Source organism: Cucurbita pepo, chromosome 12, assembly GCF_057944985.1.
Source record: "Cucurbita pepo subsp. pepo isolate OVF chromosome 12, ASM5794498v1, whole genome shotgun sequence".
Classification (NCBI taxonomy): Eukaryota; Viridiplantae; Streptophyta; class Magnoliopsida; order Cucurbitales; family Cucurbitaceae; genus Cucurbita; species Cucurbita pepo.
In genome coordinates this window covers 14304728-14323562 of record NC_141809.1, presented here as the reverse complement: position 1 = coordinate 14323562, position 18835 = coordinate 14304728, and the positions used below count along the sequence as shown (strand labels likewise).

At 37.7% G+C, this 18835-nt stretch overlaps 1 protein-coding gene across 1 annotated transcript; it reads right to left on the bottom strand.

Moving 5' to 3' along the window:
* Positions 1 to 1723: 1723 nt before the first annotated feature.
* On the bottom strand, positions 1724 to 18649 carry LOC111807772 (protein HUA2-LIKE 3). Its single transcript, XM_087129439.1, has 16 exons — positions 18211 to 18649; positions 17680 to 17756; positions 10665 to 12779; positions 9671 to 10085; positions 9029 to 9137; positions 8808 to 8920; positions 8525 to 8712; positions 7970 to 8429; positions 7325 to 7877; positions 7035 to 7214; positions 4849 to 4931; positions 4620 to 4696; positions 4453 to 4514; positions 3145 to 3263; positions 2309 to 2476; positions 1724 to 2209 (listed from the first exon to the last, which is right to left on the bottom strand). Exons 1-16 carry the CDS (start codon positions 18331 to 18333, stop codon positions 2177 to 2179), a joined length of 4875 nt encoding a protein of 1624 aa, XP_086985565.1. The 5' UTR covers positions 18334 to 18649; the 3' UTR covers positions 1724 to 2176.
* Positions 18650 to 18835: the final 186 nt, after the last annotated feature.

Below are 18835 nucleotides of genomic sequence, written 5' to 3'. Positions count from 1 at the left end.
TAGGGTTGGCTCAGTTCGAGAGAAATAGCTTAGTAGTCACATTAGCTGATGCTTAAAGATGATTTTAACTTTACTATATAATTTGTTAACTATTTAATTTTAGTTAGTATTTAATTTTTTCTATATTCATCTATATCCTTCACTAAAAGAAATAATAATAAAATTCTTCTAATGAAAAATTATACCAATTTTTTTTTTTAGTTAATGTGTTTTTTTATTATAAATTATTAAAAATTTCCCTTTAATTCATAAATGATTAACTTTACTTAATATTATTAATTAATACAAATTAAACTATTAAAATAAAATCTATTTTTATTAAATACCGTAATATTATAGTTTTTAATTAGTAAATATTTTAAATAATACATAAACTTGTTAAAATAAGTTAATAAATTGATTGTTGTTATCTTAATTAAAAAATAATAATGTGTATTCTAGTAATTATAATATATTATTTATTTCATCAATTAATTTTTATTCTAAATTATTATATTATTATATTATATAACATTTAAAAATCTCTTTTCACACACAATATGTTATTGAAAAATGGGCCAAACTTATGTGCTACTAAAATATCTTTTCTAAAAGATATATCATCAAATCAATATATATATATATATATATATATATATATATATATATATATATATATATATATATATTATAAGAATGCCACATAAAATAATAATAATAATAAGGATAAGAATAATAAAATAAATAGGTAAATAAATAAATAAATAACATTGTTGTCTAGTGGTGTTGGAAGAGATTTTAAAATGAACACTTAATGTATGGTGGATGTGAGAATGTTGGAAGTTCAATGGATAACAAGGCAGACAAAGTTGTCTCCTTGACAAACCTCACTTGAGAGTGACTCTTCATTTACCATTGTCATCTCTAATGGATGCTTCTAATAATGTGCCTTTGTAGTCTTCCCATTCATCCCTTGGTCCGACATGTCGGCCATTTATTGCATCGATCGAGCTAAGAACGTTCGTGGGTTGAGTGAGATTTAGGTTTTTGATATTTGGATCCATAACTTCAATAATCCTGATTTGATTTTATTGGATTTCGGATCATATTCGAATCGTTCGTAGTTGTTTCTGTAGAATTGCATCGTAGCTTTCAAGTATGTGGATTTAAACTATAAACCCTAGATCTAACCCTAGTTATCTCGGCCGGCTATATTATAGCTTTCAATAGTCTCTTTTCTAGATTGATTTTGTACATGCATGGCTAATATACGTTGTGAGCTTGTATCTCCTAACATTATGGTGAACAATATTGTGAATGACCTTACCACTAACATTATGGTGAACAATATTGTGAATGACCTTACCACTCTTTTCTTTAGTCGTATGGTTAGTTGTACGATAAGTTATCTGTCATATCACACTCCGTCTTCATTATACTAATAAAGGGGATCGAAAGCTTTCAAGAGCTTTCAAGTCAAGTGAGAAAGTCATGACCTCTATTGACTGTCTTGCTTTAGATATTTGGTTCTCGTGTTTTATAATGGTCATCTTAAGGCATATCTCGTCTAACTTCTATACGATAAGTCTATTTCAATAGAGGTTGATAAAACTCATATAGAGGCCCTAGTATGTTGAAGCAAGATTATTTGGCGTTGTGAGTTGAAATGAGTTCTTTGTGTAACAGTTCAAGATAGGCAATGCACTGACAATGAGTAGATAATGTGTTACATGAAGAATAAAGGTAACCTAAATTAAAGTAACTGTTCGTACATTTATTTCACATATGGAAATGTATAAATTACTTCGAAAACAATCTACGCCTCCTCTTCCATATTCGTCATAAACAACTTTGCATAATCAAACTAGCAAAACAACGTTTATGAAGATAACTTAGCCATCCATAATGCACTTCCTGATACAAATCAAACAAATAGACATAGCCAAATAACAGCCTCCAAAAATACTACACAACACAAAGAATAGCCACTACTTACATTCCCTCGAAATTCAAGAAGAAACACGCACACGCACACGCGCACGCGCACGCACACAGACAGACCCCTCGGACTATTACTGCTAATACAATAATTACAGCCAAGGGAGAATACACCTTTACCATTTGGTTATATTCTATTAGTGTCTTCAATTACTTTAACTCATGTGGACTTACATTAAGCATGAGGTCTAGAGGTAAGTCAAGCAACTCCCAATGCTTTTTTGATGTCACTCTGAGACAGTAATTGGAAAAAAAACAATGCTACGATCAACAACAAAGCAGTTTCATTATCAAGGAAATGAGTTTCATGGGGCTGCTTAGGACAACGTACCTCAATAGACAATGGAGTGGTGGACGGGCCATAGCGGTTGATGACAACCCCTTCCTTATCTACCAAGAACTTGGTGAAATTCCACGTTATCCGGGTGCCTAAGAACCCATTGCTAGTTGCTTTGAGGAACTTGTAGACTGGCGCCGTGTCTGGCCCGTTCACACGTATCTGCGTGACCCAAAAAAAAAAAAAAATTTGATTAAACTGTAAAAAAATTGATGAAACATAACTAAGAAGCCACAAAATGTCACTAATGTGAAAGTAATACAAATAGTAAGCATTTTAAATTATATAAGAAGTTTTAGAATGTTAATTGATTAATTTAAATTTTTTTTGTTTCGTAGAATTTTTCATCGATATCAACATTTTATTGATATTTTCATCGACATTTTCATAAAATTGGGACCTCAACATTTCCGTCGATTTCAACATTTTAAAGCTCGAGTTTTAGAACAAACTAGAAGAAAAAGAGAACAAATTTGATAACAGAAAATTGTTTGGCAAACGTGATCCTACTCCTAACAAACTTAAGGAGCAAATTAATATGCCGTTTAAAAGTTCAAAAAATTCTTTCGTTCGTACCCCGCATGAGTTCTATCTATTGTTGTAGTTTAAATCATAGGAACTTCAAGAAGCTGCTCAAATAACAATGCATCAAATTCAGCAAATGGTGAAACTTTTATCATAATGTATCCAAAATCTTCATAGAAAACATAAGGACAAAAATTCGCAGTTCAGATATTTGAATATAACTGAGTTAATGGCACATAATCAGAATATGATTCTTAACCTTCAGTGAAAGCCAAAAACAAGGTTCATTAGAAACGCATCATTACCTTTTGGAAGATTGGATATTCTGCTTTGTACCTTGTACAAGCAAATTCTTGAGCCCCCTCACTTGTTCCGGGCTCTTGCTTCAGAAACTGATTGCATGGAAATGCCAGTATTTCAAAGTCTGAGGACAGTAAATCTCTAGTGTAAGAACCAAATAAAAGAAACAACTAATAACCAAAGAAGATAAAGAATGCTTCAATACCATTACCTAGCTCGCAAAGAAAAGGCATTAAGGATCAGCCATGAAAAACACCAGGGATATATACATATATCATATAACTTGTGATCTTCTTTTTATTCTTACAATTCAATAACAGAGTGAAGTCAAAACCACTTTCCTTTTACAATTAGATGTGTTTACAGAGCAGTTTATATTATATATATATTCTCCATGAGTGTCTGGCCAGCTTGAAGGCAGCTCGTCGACTATTCTCATGGGACAACCATCTAAAGCTAATATATTTAGTAGCCAAAGAAACTCGTAAAATATTAAATTCTAAGTAGGTGTCCATGGCTTCGACTCATTCTCTAGCCCCTTGGTAGTTCAAGGTGTTCTAATTTTGAATCTTCCACAGTGCAACAGGGCAGAATGGAAAAACAAATACCAACCCACACAGAACACCTTTTTGAAAAACTACAGAGAAAAACAGGGAATGGACTTTGTAGAAAGCTTTTGTCTCCAAAAATGAAAAATTTATCTTCCTCGTTTCCTTCTCTCCCATCTAGCAAAATTATTCTTTCACAGTTCCTTTCAATGAGCAGACCATTCGTGAGAAAGCTTAACTGCACATGAAGTTGTTGTTTCTTGCGAGAGGAGTGTCTGTGGAATAAGGCCTGTCTTTTCTCAGGACAGGGCTCAGACACGCACTACAACTATAGGGCCCCGGTAGATTCCTTGTTTTAAGATTTGTAACTTCTCTCTTTGATTTCTTTTAAATGGTTAGTGTGGTTCACAAAATCCTTGCTCATCATACTTTGATATTTTTCTTCTTTTTCTAATGCATTAAAATACGAACGCTTTTTATTCCACTAACAACGAAAGCACTTTTTCACTCTTTCATATACTAGGGGATTTCACTTGAAAAAGAAAATGTTCCATACTAATGAATTCAGTTCCATAACCATAGGTTCCAATGTAAGAATGAGGCCCAGTACTATGCAGAAGAAATCAATTATGGACACTAATTATATATGCAATTTAATTGAATTCAGTTTATCAAGCAGCAGGAAAAGCTATGAACTGTTGATGATAAACGGGCTCACAGTTGATTAAATAATAAATGAATAACTCAAAAAGGGGGAAACGAAACCTTCATCCTTGTATCGGTTGTACAGTTCAGTCAACTGCTTGTAATTCAAATCTGTAAACCCACTGTTCAGATGCGAAAACAGACACAGGAAGTACAATACTCAGTAATTAAGCCAAACATGGGAGACCCACAGAGAAACAATCCACACAAGAAGGCGACAAACAAACCATTTAGACGCAACGTTAACCACAAGAAGGATCTTCCCCTTATAGTCATTGAGGTTTACGTCCTTGCCTTTGAAATCCTGCGCTCCACCAGCACGATCTCATTAAGAAAAAAGATGCTCTAAAAGAATGGAGGTCCCTCTGAGGAAAGAGACGAAGCACAGATCGAGACAGAAAGAGGCAAAAAAGAGAGATATGGAGTAGTGGGGGGCTGGGGAAAGGAGATTAAAACCTTGACTGTGAATTCATGGATGGATTTCTCTGCCACTGAGTGAGATGCCCCCATCTTTTTGCTCCTCTTCGGCGATCGCGATCAATGAATTTGAAAAGGAAGAAGAGAAAAGATCAAGGAAAGGACTTCGATCGCTCAATAAGGATTTCGTTTCGAATCGATCCGTTAATGGGTCCCAATGGATTCCCAACTGGTTTGTGACCTAATTGCTTATTGCTTAATGGGGAGCTGAATCACGTTTGATACAATGTAAGCTAAAACCCAAAATTTATTTTTATGGTAAGGAATGAACATTCAAACATTCACTATTGACTTTGAGATGAAATAAAAATGAAAATTATGGTAATCTTTTTCTAATTTATTCTTTCATGCACTTTCAAATTTGATAGCAATTTGTTTTTAACTCAACGTTTTAAGTTCGATAGTGCGACAATTTTTTTCGTTTCTCTCTTCCCGTCGCTCACCTCAACCCCCTTGTTGCTCACTTCAACCCCCTTTACGTCATTCGTTTCAGATCAAGGGAGAAGTATTGGGCGAGTAGGCTTCTCTTCTTATTCCACATCAGCGAGAGCACTTTTTCGATCTATCATATACTACGAGATTTCACTCGGAAAAAAAAATATTCCATACTAATAGATTCGATTCCATAACCACGGATTCCAATGAACAAGATCTTGTAGCACTTACAAATGAGGCCCAATCGATAATACTAAATAAATCAATTATAGACACTAATATAATTAGGTATGCTCTTCATAGACAAACTAGGAATGTGCGATCCCAAGTAAGATCGGTTCAGGATCACGGGATCAAAATCTTACTAAACACAATACTCAAAATCTAAAACTAGAATATTGCTACGATCATACGTTCTTCTTTCATTCAACATTCGACACATCTTACCCTACTTTTTCTTCCCTTCTCAAATGCTTTTATAACAAACAATGCTGAGACAGACAGCCTCCCTTAACAACCCATTCAAGAGAGGAAGATCTATATATAAATGAATGTACAAAAGTTGCAAACATTAATGTTGAACAAGAAGTAGCTGCTAACATAATAATACCTTACATTATGCTGTGAGGCATGAAAAAAACAATCAAATGGGTAAGGATAAGAGGAGAAGACCGGGTTGTCGTAGAGAACCATCGATACGAGTTCGTTTTTAATGGATGATAGCTACTAAGGCATGAGGAGGTAAGGAGGTAAGAATTGTTTTAAACAACTGAGCTTGTATATTGATAAACTACCCAGTGAAGGGGTTTCCAAGTGATAGATTATGCTAAAAAAATTGGGGATTCAGAGGTTCTAAATTAAAAGAGAATTGGAAAAAAACTGCATAAACAGCCTACGTAATTACAGTTCTCAACCATCTCTACAGCGGTTCCAGCCTACCTGCCCAGCATCTGCATGAGAGGAGAGGATGATATATTACCTATGTACATCATCGGCACACGTGGATTCCGTCGTTGTTTGCACCTTCTAAGAACCGTGCCAACATCTCGTGGAGTAAGCTAAAAAATCGTTTCTACCTGCAACCCCCAACGGTTTATGCAGTTAGCGCAAAACTTTAATATTAATAATAACAATGATGAATGATGAGGACGACGATACTTGTGAACTTTATAACGATTTGTTACCATTTCTAGTAATTAGACCGTGTTTCTTCATCTTGGTCGCCAAAAGCTAGGACCTGAAATACAGAGAATAAATGAACAAACTGTCCAATCCAAGCAGTGAACACTGATAAAAGAGTACATTCATTTTATAAAACTCTTAGACTCCCGAATTTGAAGTATCCTACTTTCACGCAATTCACAGGGTTCAACAAGCAATCGATATTTCACGATCAAGGGTGTAGTACTATTTGTAGTAGCGGTCCTTATATATTGTACTAACAATCGAAAAGATGGTTGAAAGAAAAAAAAAATCTCTATATGACAGAGTTTAATTTCTTTGAGAGCTGTTTCCGGGATCCGATAGAAAGTACTTGGGTTCTCCCAATAACTAAAAAGTGTATCATGTCTGAATCTAACCGGGTTTGCCGGAATCTTACTGGGGTTTGCGGTGGTGGCTTAATGTTTTTTTTACACTAGAAGTGACATAATTGATGTCAAATGGAATCATAACTATATTCTAAGATTTATATATGGATGAAAAGAACGGCTATAAAATAAGTCGGTCACCTCTATTTGAAACACGCACGGGGCCATCATAAGGTTGTCTATAAGGCATTGAGCTTCTACTGTTTATATCTCGAGAGGGAAATCTCCACCTCTGGCTATGTAATCTTGTTGGTTCACATGGAGTTCCACCGCAAGAAACAGGACCATAGGATGTTCTACCTCTATCATGATAGCGAGAACCTATGTCAAAGAAAGAGACAGGGTATCTATTAAAAGAGGTAAATGGATACCATGAAAACAAAATCCAAATATTTCTCATATTGATCTGTCATATATGCTACAAATTTTACCGTAGAACGGTCGTGGAACCCTCCAGTTCTCATGTGGTTCGTAGGAGTAATGTCTCATTCTTTCCTGGTCATTGTAGAAGTACTCGCCATCGGTATCTTCTGCATAGCAGAACCTACTTGAATAAGAAGCAGGAGGGTCCTCCCATCGAGGCTTCATGCGGTGATCTCCGTGGACATAGGTAAACTGATCTTGTGGTGGCGGATGGGGTGGTCTTAAGGGGTAACTACTGTTGTGCAATGCAGTAGAATCATCATGCTGGCTATTATTCAATACTCTAGCCGGGATGTTGCTGAAAGAACGAGAAGTAGATTCAGGCATCTGCATCTGAAGATCTCTGCGTTCTGAAGCAGGGTATTGTACTGCATCACTTGTTCTTTGAGTAATCCCAGATGCATTAGATGAAGCAGGGTAATGTACTGCATCAGTTGTTCTTTGACTAGTCCCCGATGCGTTTGATGAAGTGGGGTAATGTACTGCATCACTTGTTCTTTGAGTAGTCCCAGATGTATTTGATGATTGTCCCACCAGTTGCATCGAATTATCTTGAACATTCTGCATTATATCATAACCATTAGGGGAAAGAATTAGAAAATTATATGTAGAATGAAAAGAACAATAAATTAAGCAAAAGAACAGGTGCTAACATTTGTGTCCATATAGGAGCGCTCCAACTCGAAATCACTGGCACATGAATCACTCCTGGAGAATGAGGGAGGCAAAGGCGGAGGCTGGGGAGGAGGGGACGATGGAAGAGGTGGGCATGATGGTGGCACATCTTGAGGGAGTGGAGGAGGCATACGTGGAGGAAAATGCTGCGCGAACTTATTATGCACAGCCTCGATGGCATTTACAACTATGGAGTTAGAGGAACTCATTTCAACTTCACAAGGGGGAGCAACATCTTCCATTTCGAGCTCACCATCAACATCTTCCAGGATATGCCTATGTTTCTCCATAACACGAACAGTCTCAGGTTCATCACAAGCTTGAGATGTATGCTCGGGAGTAACAGCCTCAAAACTTCCATCATCAGAATCACTTCCCCCGTCTTCGTCCTTAAGCATTTGGGGCATGCAGAAACCAGGAATTTGAAAACTCGAATTGCTGCGATAGTGTAAAAATAATAAATGGATACGTTCTAGCAGTTAAAGGTTATTTAATAAAAGACTTTTTGGGAAAAGTTGACAATATGATCAAACCTTCCATATTCATCAACAAGCATGCCCTCCATTTCCCTGAGAGGATCATCTAATGACCTTTCTGTTCTCGATGAACGCCGAGAGTAGGCACCAACGGATGATTTGCCACTTAGTGACTCCAGTTCTCGCATATGATGACGAATTGTTGATTCTGGAAGGACCCCTCTCTGTGACCATAGCCTTAAAACCTGTAGCAGACAATGAAGGGTGAGTAAACCAAAACATGGATATCAAAAGAAGAGATCGAACGAATATCATTCCAAGTACTTAGAATTATCAAGACCTTAATGCACTGTTTACGATTCTCCTGCGCATTGCTTCCAGGAGGAGCAACAGCAGCCAGGAGCCGTGAGAGAACCAACTGGATGGCTGGTGGGTAAATATCAGCAACATTGCCTAGAGCATTAAGAAATATCTTTCATATAAAGTTAAGAAGAAAAAAAATCTTCATTAAATCATAACATTATAACACACCCAGTAGAGAATTAAGGTCAAATGACTTGCCTTTTAGATTCTGAGAGCTCTGCGTGATTGAATCAATAAGAAAGAACAAGTCCAACTTTTTATGCAAGCTTGATTCCGTGTCCAAAGTCCGAGTGAGAACTTCAACCACCTAGAGAGAATTTTGATTCAAACTAATGAAAAAGAAGTCACAGATAATAGCTAAAAGTTGAGAAAAGACATGATTCAAAAATGCCCAATAGTGCAGCATCTGACGTTTCCGAACATAGTTCAACCTACCCACGGACGAAAGAGCAAAAGATGCAGTCTTTTTTCATAAAATTTCAATAGCAAACAACGATCTTGGTTGGAACGATTTGAATCGGCTTGTCAAGAATAGTACAATTGAGGATATAAAAATATATTTTCAATTCTTCATACCATATAATTAATTGTACTTGGAAACATCAATGTGTCTACAATATTGGTCCTTGAATAATCAATCAAAACTTGTTTGGCCATTGTTTTCAGAAAATTTTTCCAGTTGTTTCAAACAAAAGTTCAATTGAAACATATCTGGAAAACAATTCCAGTTGTGTCAGTGTCCCTTAAAATCCAGGAGATACGAAATGAATGTAGTTAACACTGGAAAGGAAAACAACTAGAAAGTGAAGCAACAAGAATCCAGAAAAGAAATTATATTACCTTAGAGCCGACACCAAGCTTTGCACATTCAATAGCTACACGTGTCGCTCGACCAATGCTATCTTTTGTCCTGGTCAAGTTCCCAAGCATGGCTTCGAAGGATGAAAGAGCAGCATGCGCTTCCACATCCTTGCCCATAGGTTTTAACTTTAGAGTCACTGCAGATTCAAATTTAACTTCCTCCAGAACACCCACACTTTTCTTGGGACTAAAACAGATACTTTTGTTTAGAAAACCATGCCTATCTGAAATAGAGATAGGATCAACTAAATCCATTGTAAGAGAATTGTCCGTGCATGAAACAGACAGACTGGACTGTACTTCGGATACATCCTTTTGGACAACGTGATCACCAGCAAAGGGAGATGGTTGATCGTTCACCGAATCTCTACCGTTTACCTCTTTCACATCAAGCCTAGGACAGAAGAATAAAACAAGTATTTAGAAAAGGCAGGGCAGAAAAATTATCCAATATAATTTTTTAAAAAAAACTAATGAACACTAAGTTGTTTGACCAAACACAATCCCTAAAAAAATCGAGTTTTACTATTTGACTTTCCTCCACATCGAGCATCCAAAAATTATGAATCTGAGATTTGTAACAGAATCAGCATTCTATGTCTGACATGTGACTAACTAGAAAGCCATTAAGAACGGTTAAGAAAAGGTTGCAATGAACAAGCATGCTGGAATTAATTATAGGATCGTGAAGAGTTTTTTAGATAAACACAACAGATGAATGTCGACAATCCTGTCAATATACAGATATTCAACAACAGATGATTGATATATGATGAAGAAAATGAATGTCAGGAATGGATATGGGAGAAGCATAAAATGCCATTGTCTTTGAAGCAGAGTCGGTGATGAGGAAGAAATATGAAAAGTTGAACCAATTCATGGGAATTGCAAGGAGGCATATATTGAGAATTTCAAGTTTAATTCTATTAAAATTCCTGCAAAACAAAGTGATACAAAACATAAAATTGCTTACATGGTGGTCTCTTCACAATTTTCAGCAGGTGCAGGCTTCGGGGACGTAGCAACCGTGTTGTCATCTGCACCACACTTCATGTCATCAGATCCATTATGATGTGAAAGCCTAGCAATATCACTGGGACCAGCAACAAGTCCACGAACCATGTTCTCCGAAGATTCCAAATGCTCATCAGGATTTTCAGATAAAACAATATGTGGACATGCAATAACAGTGTTTCCTTCGTTCTCCAGAGGAAGTAACTGAACCATTTCGCCACAGTTAGATCTGACATCGGCCAGTTTTCTAGAAGGAGACTCCTTTTTCACACTATTAACATGAACTACTGTTCTATCAGAATGACAGCCTGGTTGTGGATCTCGATGGTCTGCAATATCAATATGCTTTCCCTCACCTTCCAATATGAGAGAATCCTTGAAATCATGTCGTTGACTCTGTGAATTTTGATCTGCTTCATGACCAAAGTCTACTTTTAAAGGTGGTTTTCCATTTTCCTCGGTGATTGTGTGATTCACACTAATGGAGAATCGTTCATCTTCCATTTTGGAGGGGTCATCATGAGAAGTTCTACTCTGCGGCCCTAAGCAATTGCCTTCTTTGATTTCCTTCGGGAAATGAGAGGAACTACATGTAGAAGTTATGAGCAACCCGTTCATAGAAGTTCGCATTGATATAGTGGTTTCAGCAGCAGCCTGACCTTCTTCAGCCGCATTAGCTGACATGGCCTCCAAAGCACGATGAAGGCGTTTTGATGGTGGTAAAACAGACTCCCCATCAACTGAGCAACAAAACGATTGGTCTTTCTTTAAATTACAAAGCTGAGACCAATTTGAAGAAAATTGAGTGCAGACCTTAGAAGGTGATGTGTGATTAGGAACACCATTTGCTGTATCCAAGCCTCTATCAATACTACCATCAGCAGAATTTGAATCAATCTCAACTTTTCCAGTAAGATTGATAGCTACTGCTTCCTTTTGGTTCTGTTCTTCTGTATCTGAATGTCTTTTACATTCTTCGGAAGATGATAATTTGCTCATCCGAACTCTAGCTCGTTTCACTAATGGAAGATGTTCGTCCCCATCTTCTTTGGAACATCTTTCTGTCCTATTTTCACAATCATTTTGTAAACATTGGTTAGAGTCATCCACCACAGCCTCCATTATCTCCTCCTTGTCTTGAGCACCTCCATTATCTTTGGATGCATCGTTGATCACTCGTTTTCTCATTGGCTTCCTTTTCTTCTTGATGACAACAGCCTTTATGTGGAGATCAAGTCCTTTGCCAAACTCAACCTCTCTCTCCAAACACTCTACAGCAGTCTCAGAGTGCTCCAATTTACACCCAGAATCAATAGTGCTACATTCGTTCAGGCTATAGGTATCAGAGTCAGCTGTAACAATTTCAGAAGCATTATCTTCAATGCTAACATTTGAAATCAAAGCTTCTGAAGATGCATCATCGCAGTCAGATCCATCAGGTGACTTTCGGTTTCGCTTATTCTGTCTCAATAACTCCTCAGGGATGTTATTGGTCACTTTGTCCCCACTGTTAAATGGAATTGACGAGCGTTGTAACCTGCGCGACCCCACTCTAGAGGAGCTTCTAGATCTCTGAACAGATGCATTCCTCTTTGTGACAGCGCTTTTTAATCTTGATCCACCAGACCTTTTTCTTGAGGAGGTACTAGCAGGAAAGGGTTGCTCGGAAGCAGCAGCATCAGTAGATTCATCCTGCAGGGCCTCTTTATCAAGCAAAGAATTACCTTGTTCGCTAGCCAAAACAATTTTTATAGGTAAAACTGGTTCACTCGTGTCTCTAGAAGAAAGTGAATTATTTGACTGCACATTGTTATTAGTTGCTAAAGGAGGTTCTGTTTCATCTTTTGATCCAACGTTAGCAGATGAATCCACAACACTACCCCCATTTACTCGAGCTACATCATCAGATGAGATAATCTCATCATTATTATCACACTTTTTTAACTTCTCATGACAATCAATGATCTCCTGTACAGCACGAACAAAATCAGCTCCCTTTCCTTGACGTTTAACCAAAAGAGATTGCTTCTTCTCTTCAGTAAATGCCTCAACATCCGTAGGGTTGCAAAAAGCTCTGCAAGAGATATTGATGAGTAACATAAATTTTCAGGTTTGCCATGTCCAAATCATTTTTCCTTCGGACTCAATAAGTGCAACCAAGCAAAAGTGCAGAAAGAAGAAAATCCAAGAAATATTGATACTGCAATTCCGAAAAAGAGAATAACATTGCTGCCATAAGCCCAGTTAAATGAGATCTTGGGAATCAAAGGGTAGTCAGTTCTCGAGCCATAAATCTTTATAGAATAAAATACAGTTTCATTACCCCAGTTTAAATGTTACTGTTAATGTTCTTGTGCTAAATAACCTGTGGTTCCAGGGAATACAACCACGTCCTTTTAGGTATAGGCATCCACTCCGCCTGAAGTTTCCCAACCCTACACCTCCCAGGCCTAATAATGTAGACAACGTCTTCCAATTAAATAAGAGGATATTCCTATCCAGCAGTCTATCATAAGTGTTTATTAGCCCTTCTTTAAATCTGTTAGGAAGCCAACAATGTTTTTTAGAGCTTGACGCTCACTAAAGCGCAATGCGCAAAAATAAGTATGGGCTTTCTTTTTCTTTTTTTTCTTTTTTTTGCAAGGTGCACTATGTATTAAAAGTACATAAAAATAAAGGAACGTGACTATATACACAATAAGAAAACTTCATGGAAAGAAATGAGGTTTAATTGCCCCATTTGTAAACGGTACTTAAAAATTGTAAGAGTTGGATAGATAGAGAGAGGCTAATATGCCAAAACTAAGAGTGAGATGGGGAGAGAGAGAGATAAGAATCAATGAGGGAGAGATAGAGAGAGACAGACAAAGAGAGAGCTTATCAAAGGCAAAGAAGAAAAAGAGATTGATGAGAGAGAGCTAACCACGATTAGACCAAAGCAAAAAAAGAAAAATGGCGAGGTTGAAAGGGAACTGCGTTTCATTGTATCCATAATGAGTTGGTGTAGATCAATCCTGAAGAAGACCAAAGGAGAAAATGTGTAACGGCCCAAGCCCACCACGAGCAGATATTGTCCTCTTTGGACTTTCTCCTTCGAACTTCCCCTCAAGGCTTTAAAACGTGTCTGCTAGGGAGAAGTTTCCACACCCTTATAAAGGATATTTCGTTCTCCTCCCCAAGCAATGTGAGATCTTACAATCCACCCTCCTTCAGAACCCAGCGTCCTCACTGGCACTTGTTCCTTTCTCCAATTGAGGTGGGACCCCCACCAAATCCACCCCCCTTCAAGGCCCAGCGTCCTTACTGGCACACCGCCTCATGTCTACCCCCCTTCGGGGAACAGCCTCCTCGCTGGCACATCGTCCAATGTCTGGCTCTGATACTATTTGTAACAGCCCAAGCCCAAGCCCACCACTACCAGATATTGTCCTCTTTGGACTTTCCCTTTTGGGCTTCCCCTCAAGACTTTAAAATGCGTCTGTTAGGGTGAGGTTTCCACACCCTTATAAAGGCTGTTTTGTTCTCCTCCCCAACCAATGTGGGATCTCACAAAATGATTGGTGGCTGAAGGTGAAAGATATCGTTTAGATTACTTAATAATAATAATAATAACAACCCTAAATGCAGGGGTCAACATTGTTGAAGGTGAAAACGAAAGAAATCTTCCAAGGTCGCACCTTCCTCTTCTTCACTCTCCACCTTCCACTAACTCATTAGTAAGGAATCAACATTTCAAATATTACAAACAAAAGTTGACCGGTAACCAGTACGAAGACTTGCAGGTCCAAAATCCATAATTGTGGTAAACTCTAGATTTCTAAAAAAAGTTTTAACATAGGTACTGAGTTTACCATTCTAAAATATAAAGAAACATGTAAGAGTATCATCTTTAATTAGGTCTAAACATATTCTAGAGAATTTGGTGTAGAAGTAATTGGGCTAGTGGTTTTACATTTCTAGTGGTTTTACATTTCCCACACCATAAATAAGCTTATGGTCTCTTGAAGTCTTCTTGCTAAGTTCTAACCACAAATAATGACGACCATATATTGGTGACCAATCTAAACCATCACTCGAGAATGGAGATAGTAAAAGTTTTGTAAAATAAAAAATAAATAACCAACCTATCGGGGTGAGAAAATGAAAGAACACACGGTCCTCCAGAAAACCCAGCTCACAAAAGGGAGCACCACTAATGGAAGGGACCCAGTTAAACAAAATAAAACCTAACAAATATTCATAAAAATACTTCATAACCAAAGCCAAAGAGAAACATGGAACCTAGCACTAGCAAGGACCACACCTCGCTCAAATCCCTCCCCAAGCCTCTAAAGATCTAAAAACTTCGCATAACATGAGCAAAGATTTCCACCCAAGTTAGAGGATTGTTGATTGCTCTTTCATCCCTCAACTATACCAACTTCCTTTCTTGAAGGATTACTAAGTAGTCTTGGCCATGTCCCCCTTAGTTCGCAGGTCCTACAAGTCTTTTTTCCCCCCTCATATTTGGCATGGCCCTCCAACAACAATGAGGGTTGGGGGATTCATAACTTGTACATCTTGGTCAAAAATACATGCATTAATCAATTAATTTATGGTCAAATTGGCTCCTCAATTCATTTTATTTCCTCGTTGAGGAAGGCCAAACTCCTAAAAAAGGTCAAATATTTTACATGGATAATTATGCATCGAAGAGTTAATACTGCAATCCAAATCATGAGGCATTTCCTCCATTTCTATGGAGGTTGTAGAGATGTCCAATGGGGGCGGATAAGGATGGGCCTGCCACCCATTTATATCCTCATCTTCGCAAAATATTCTATTGTTCCTCGCACTTCAAAGGCCCCGCAAAATCGCGCAAACCCTCTAAGTTGAACTATCAGCTAAGTGAACATCTAATGCCTTAGTGAAGTAACTCCAAAATCGCATACGGTAAGTACAAGTTACCAAAAGATGATCCACAATTGCATGGTAACAAAGGATACAACACGAACGCCCTATCAAACCATAAAAGTTCCTCAAGTACAATCTAAGGTATTAAATTAACTCTTCCACGTCTGACCTTTCAACCAAAGGGATATTATATCTCTTTTGTAAATTTCAATCATCAATGAAATCGCCACTTATTAAGAAAAGAATTTAACCCACCAAACCAAAGAAAATTGGAGTTGGATGGAGAGGAGTTCACTAGGCAACAAACGAAAGAGTAACAAGAAAACGTTTCAAAAGGACTAGGACTCAAAGACGATGATCCCCCTCCCTCGGTAAAAAAAAAAAATAAAAAAAAAAACCAAAAAAGGATATAAGAGCAACAATATCCGGCATTACCGTATTGGACAAAGGACAATATAAGCCAAGAGAGAACACACAAACACCTTCAAAAATTGAAGCAAGCGAAAAAAATCTCAAAAGAGAGAGGTGATATAACTAAGGAATCTAAAAGGGGTCAATCCCCAAACCAAAAAACAAGTACCCTCCCATCACTCACCAAGCAATGAATAAATGGTGAGAAGGTGAACACAACAGATATCTCCATCCAAGGAATTCTAGATGTGCCTTACAAAAACTTGTTTAAGGCCCACTCATGAGGATGGCCCATAATTTCTCCTAATTAGCTTATGCCATGATGAATTAGACTTGTGAGGGAAATGCCCGATATTTTGCTAATAAGGTCTCATTTTGCGATCTTAAATTACCAATGCCTAATCCACCAAGGCCTAATAGCTTGGCTACCATCTCCCACATCAGTACATAACCCTTCCTCTCTTCCAATTTGTTCCTTAAGAAATCTCTCACTTCCCCCAAATCTTCAAGATAGACACTAGGACCCTAAACAAGAAGAAAAAATAAGAAGGGAGGCTACTCCAGAAAAACTGAATAAGAGTAGATCTTCCTCCTTTCGAAAATAACTTTTCTCCCACAAAACTATATGAATGCTTCATATAGCCAAACCCCAAAGAAAACACTTTGAGGATTATGGCCCAGAAGAAAAAAACCTAAGTACGGAGAGGAAAATAGCCTACTTCACACCCCACCAACGACGCCCATCTATTAAACTTAGTAAAACCAAAGTTAATGCCTAAAATAAAATTCTAACTTTGGTTAATTTTCAACCCAAATATAGACTCAAGAACAAAATAATATGGTTTATGCTAACAGAGAACTCCTTATTTGGTCAAACAAAAAATGATATCGTCATCAAATTGAAGGTGGGACACAAAAAAATTATCCTTCCCTACCAAAAACCCCTCTAGATGTAGCCCTCCACCCTAGAAGAGTGTCGAGAATGCCAATGAACTGGAGTCTTAAAACTAAGCACCTCCTTTAATCTCTTTCAAAGTGAAAGTTGTGTAGGTGGAACCCTAAAACACCCTACTACAACAAGCTACCTATCTAAACTGGTCTGGGAGCGCATGAAGGAGAGAAAGAAGTTAACACTCACTCCATCTCTCCATTCTCAAAATAACATGTCCATCATTGGAAATAAGAAACAAGACAAGTTCAACCGACTCTTGAAACTTAACATCCCATATAATAACTTGCAACAAATTGTAATCTCCTACTTTAGAACCCATTGCACTCCTAACTTCTACCTCCAACTCATCTCATCTTTGTCAACTATCAACTCATATTCCTCAATATCTGACACATTGGCTAATTGGTCCAAAACAAGTAATCTGTTAATATGGATGCGCTCCACATCACAAGAAAGTAAAAGTCCAACTTACAGTATTTGATGGTGAACAAATAACTAAGGATCGCAAATTTAGAACTTATACCAGTCTGAATAGCAATAGAATGAAAAACCATAAATAGTGCGGCCAACAAGCAAACACAATGATTCAGCAACTTCCTCAAAAAAAAAAAAAAAATTAATTTCAAATGATATCAAAGTTCAAAAAAAATTTCTAATAACGAAATAACGTTCCAAGGAAATTCAGATGAGAACCATTGAAAATGTATTGAGTACTCACATCTGCTGGGTTCCAAAGAAATAGACAAGAACTTTCTTCCAATCGGCTGAATAACCCCATTTCTCTGGCTCGCTCACCTGTCATCAAAATGAGCTTGCACATGAAAACACAAAATCCAATATCTTTACTATCCCTAAACTAGTAAAAATGGACAGAAAGATTAGAAACAAATGATCCATAAATATTGACAAAAAAGAATCAACGCTGAAATAGTTTACATAATACCTAACAACCCGTCCAAATAATTATAGCCCACAAAACCATCGTATCCCCTAAAACTGCGAACTGATATTCCAAAACTTCCCGAATTGTGCAATACGAACCCAACAAGTATCCATAAAGTTAAAAGCTTTTCTCAATCAGAACCACCACAATCTTGCTAAACTATCTCCAAATCCGTGCCAAACCACTAGTCAACCCCAAAAGCCAAATGCCCCAAAAAACATGCAATCCAAAACCCTTTCTAAAGCACAAAAGAAAACACTATCCCATCCAAAACAAACATACGAAGTTCAACAAACTAAACCATACCGTAGCAGGCCAAGCAGGGAATCCTTTCACTTTAGCCAGCACAAGATCCCCAACTTTCCACTGCCGGAGCGAGGCGGCTGCCACAGCAGCTTTACCAGCGCCCTTTCTTCGACTCGGCGCCATAGGCACAACCACAGAGGGCTTCGATTGAACAGAGTAACCCACTATTTCAACTCAATTGGAAGAAGAAAGCCACCAATCAGCAGAAATCGCCCGAAGAATTGGAAGTTGTTGCACCGACAAAAGAACTTCAAGTAATTAACAGACATTGGAAAGCAAAACCCGTCCGAAAAAACAAGGTTTCAGTGATGAGAACACGAAGTAAAAGAGTGGGAAGAAAAAAAAAACCCTAAATTTCCACAGCAAGAGAGAGAGAAAGAGAAAGAGAAAGAGAGAGAAAAGCCGAAGAAAAACAGTCTGCAGAGTTTTTATGTTCGTGGAAGGAGCGATTTCACACGGAGAGATATGAGTTGGTTAGGTGAGCAAGATGCAAAATACGCCCTGCGCATGATAAGAAATCATTTTCTCATTACTCTAACCTGCGCTTTTTCGAATTAATATCTTCCACTGTGTAAACAACACGTGACCCACCAAATCAATCATTCGGCTCCGGCCCGGCCCGGCC

Coding starts and splice junctions, on each gene's coding strand:
- LOC111807772 (XM_087129439.1), bottom strand. CDS start 18,333: ATGGCGCCGAGTCGAAGAAAGGGCGCTGGTAAAGCTGCTGTGGCAGCC. Junction 8,430..8,524: donor CTTGTTGATGAATATGGAAG/GTTTGATCATAT, acceptor ACACTATCGCAG/CAATTCGAGTTTTCAAATTC. Junction 2,477..3,144: donor AATATCCAATCTTCCAAAAG/GTAATGATGCGT, acceptor TGGGTCACGCAG/ATACGTGTGAACGGGCCAGA.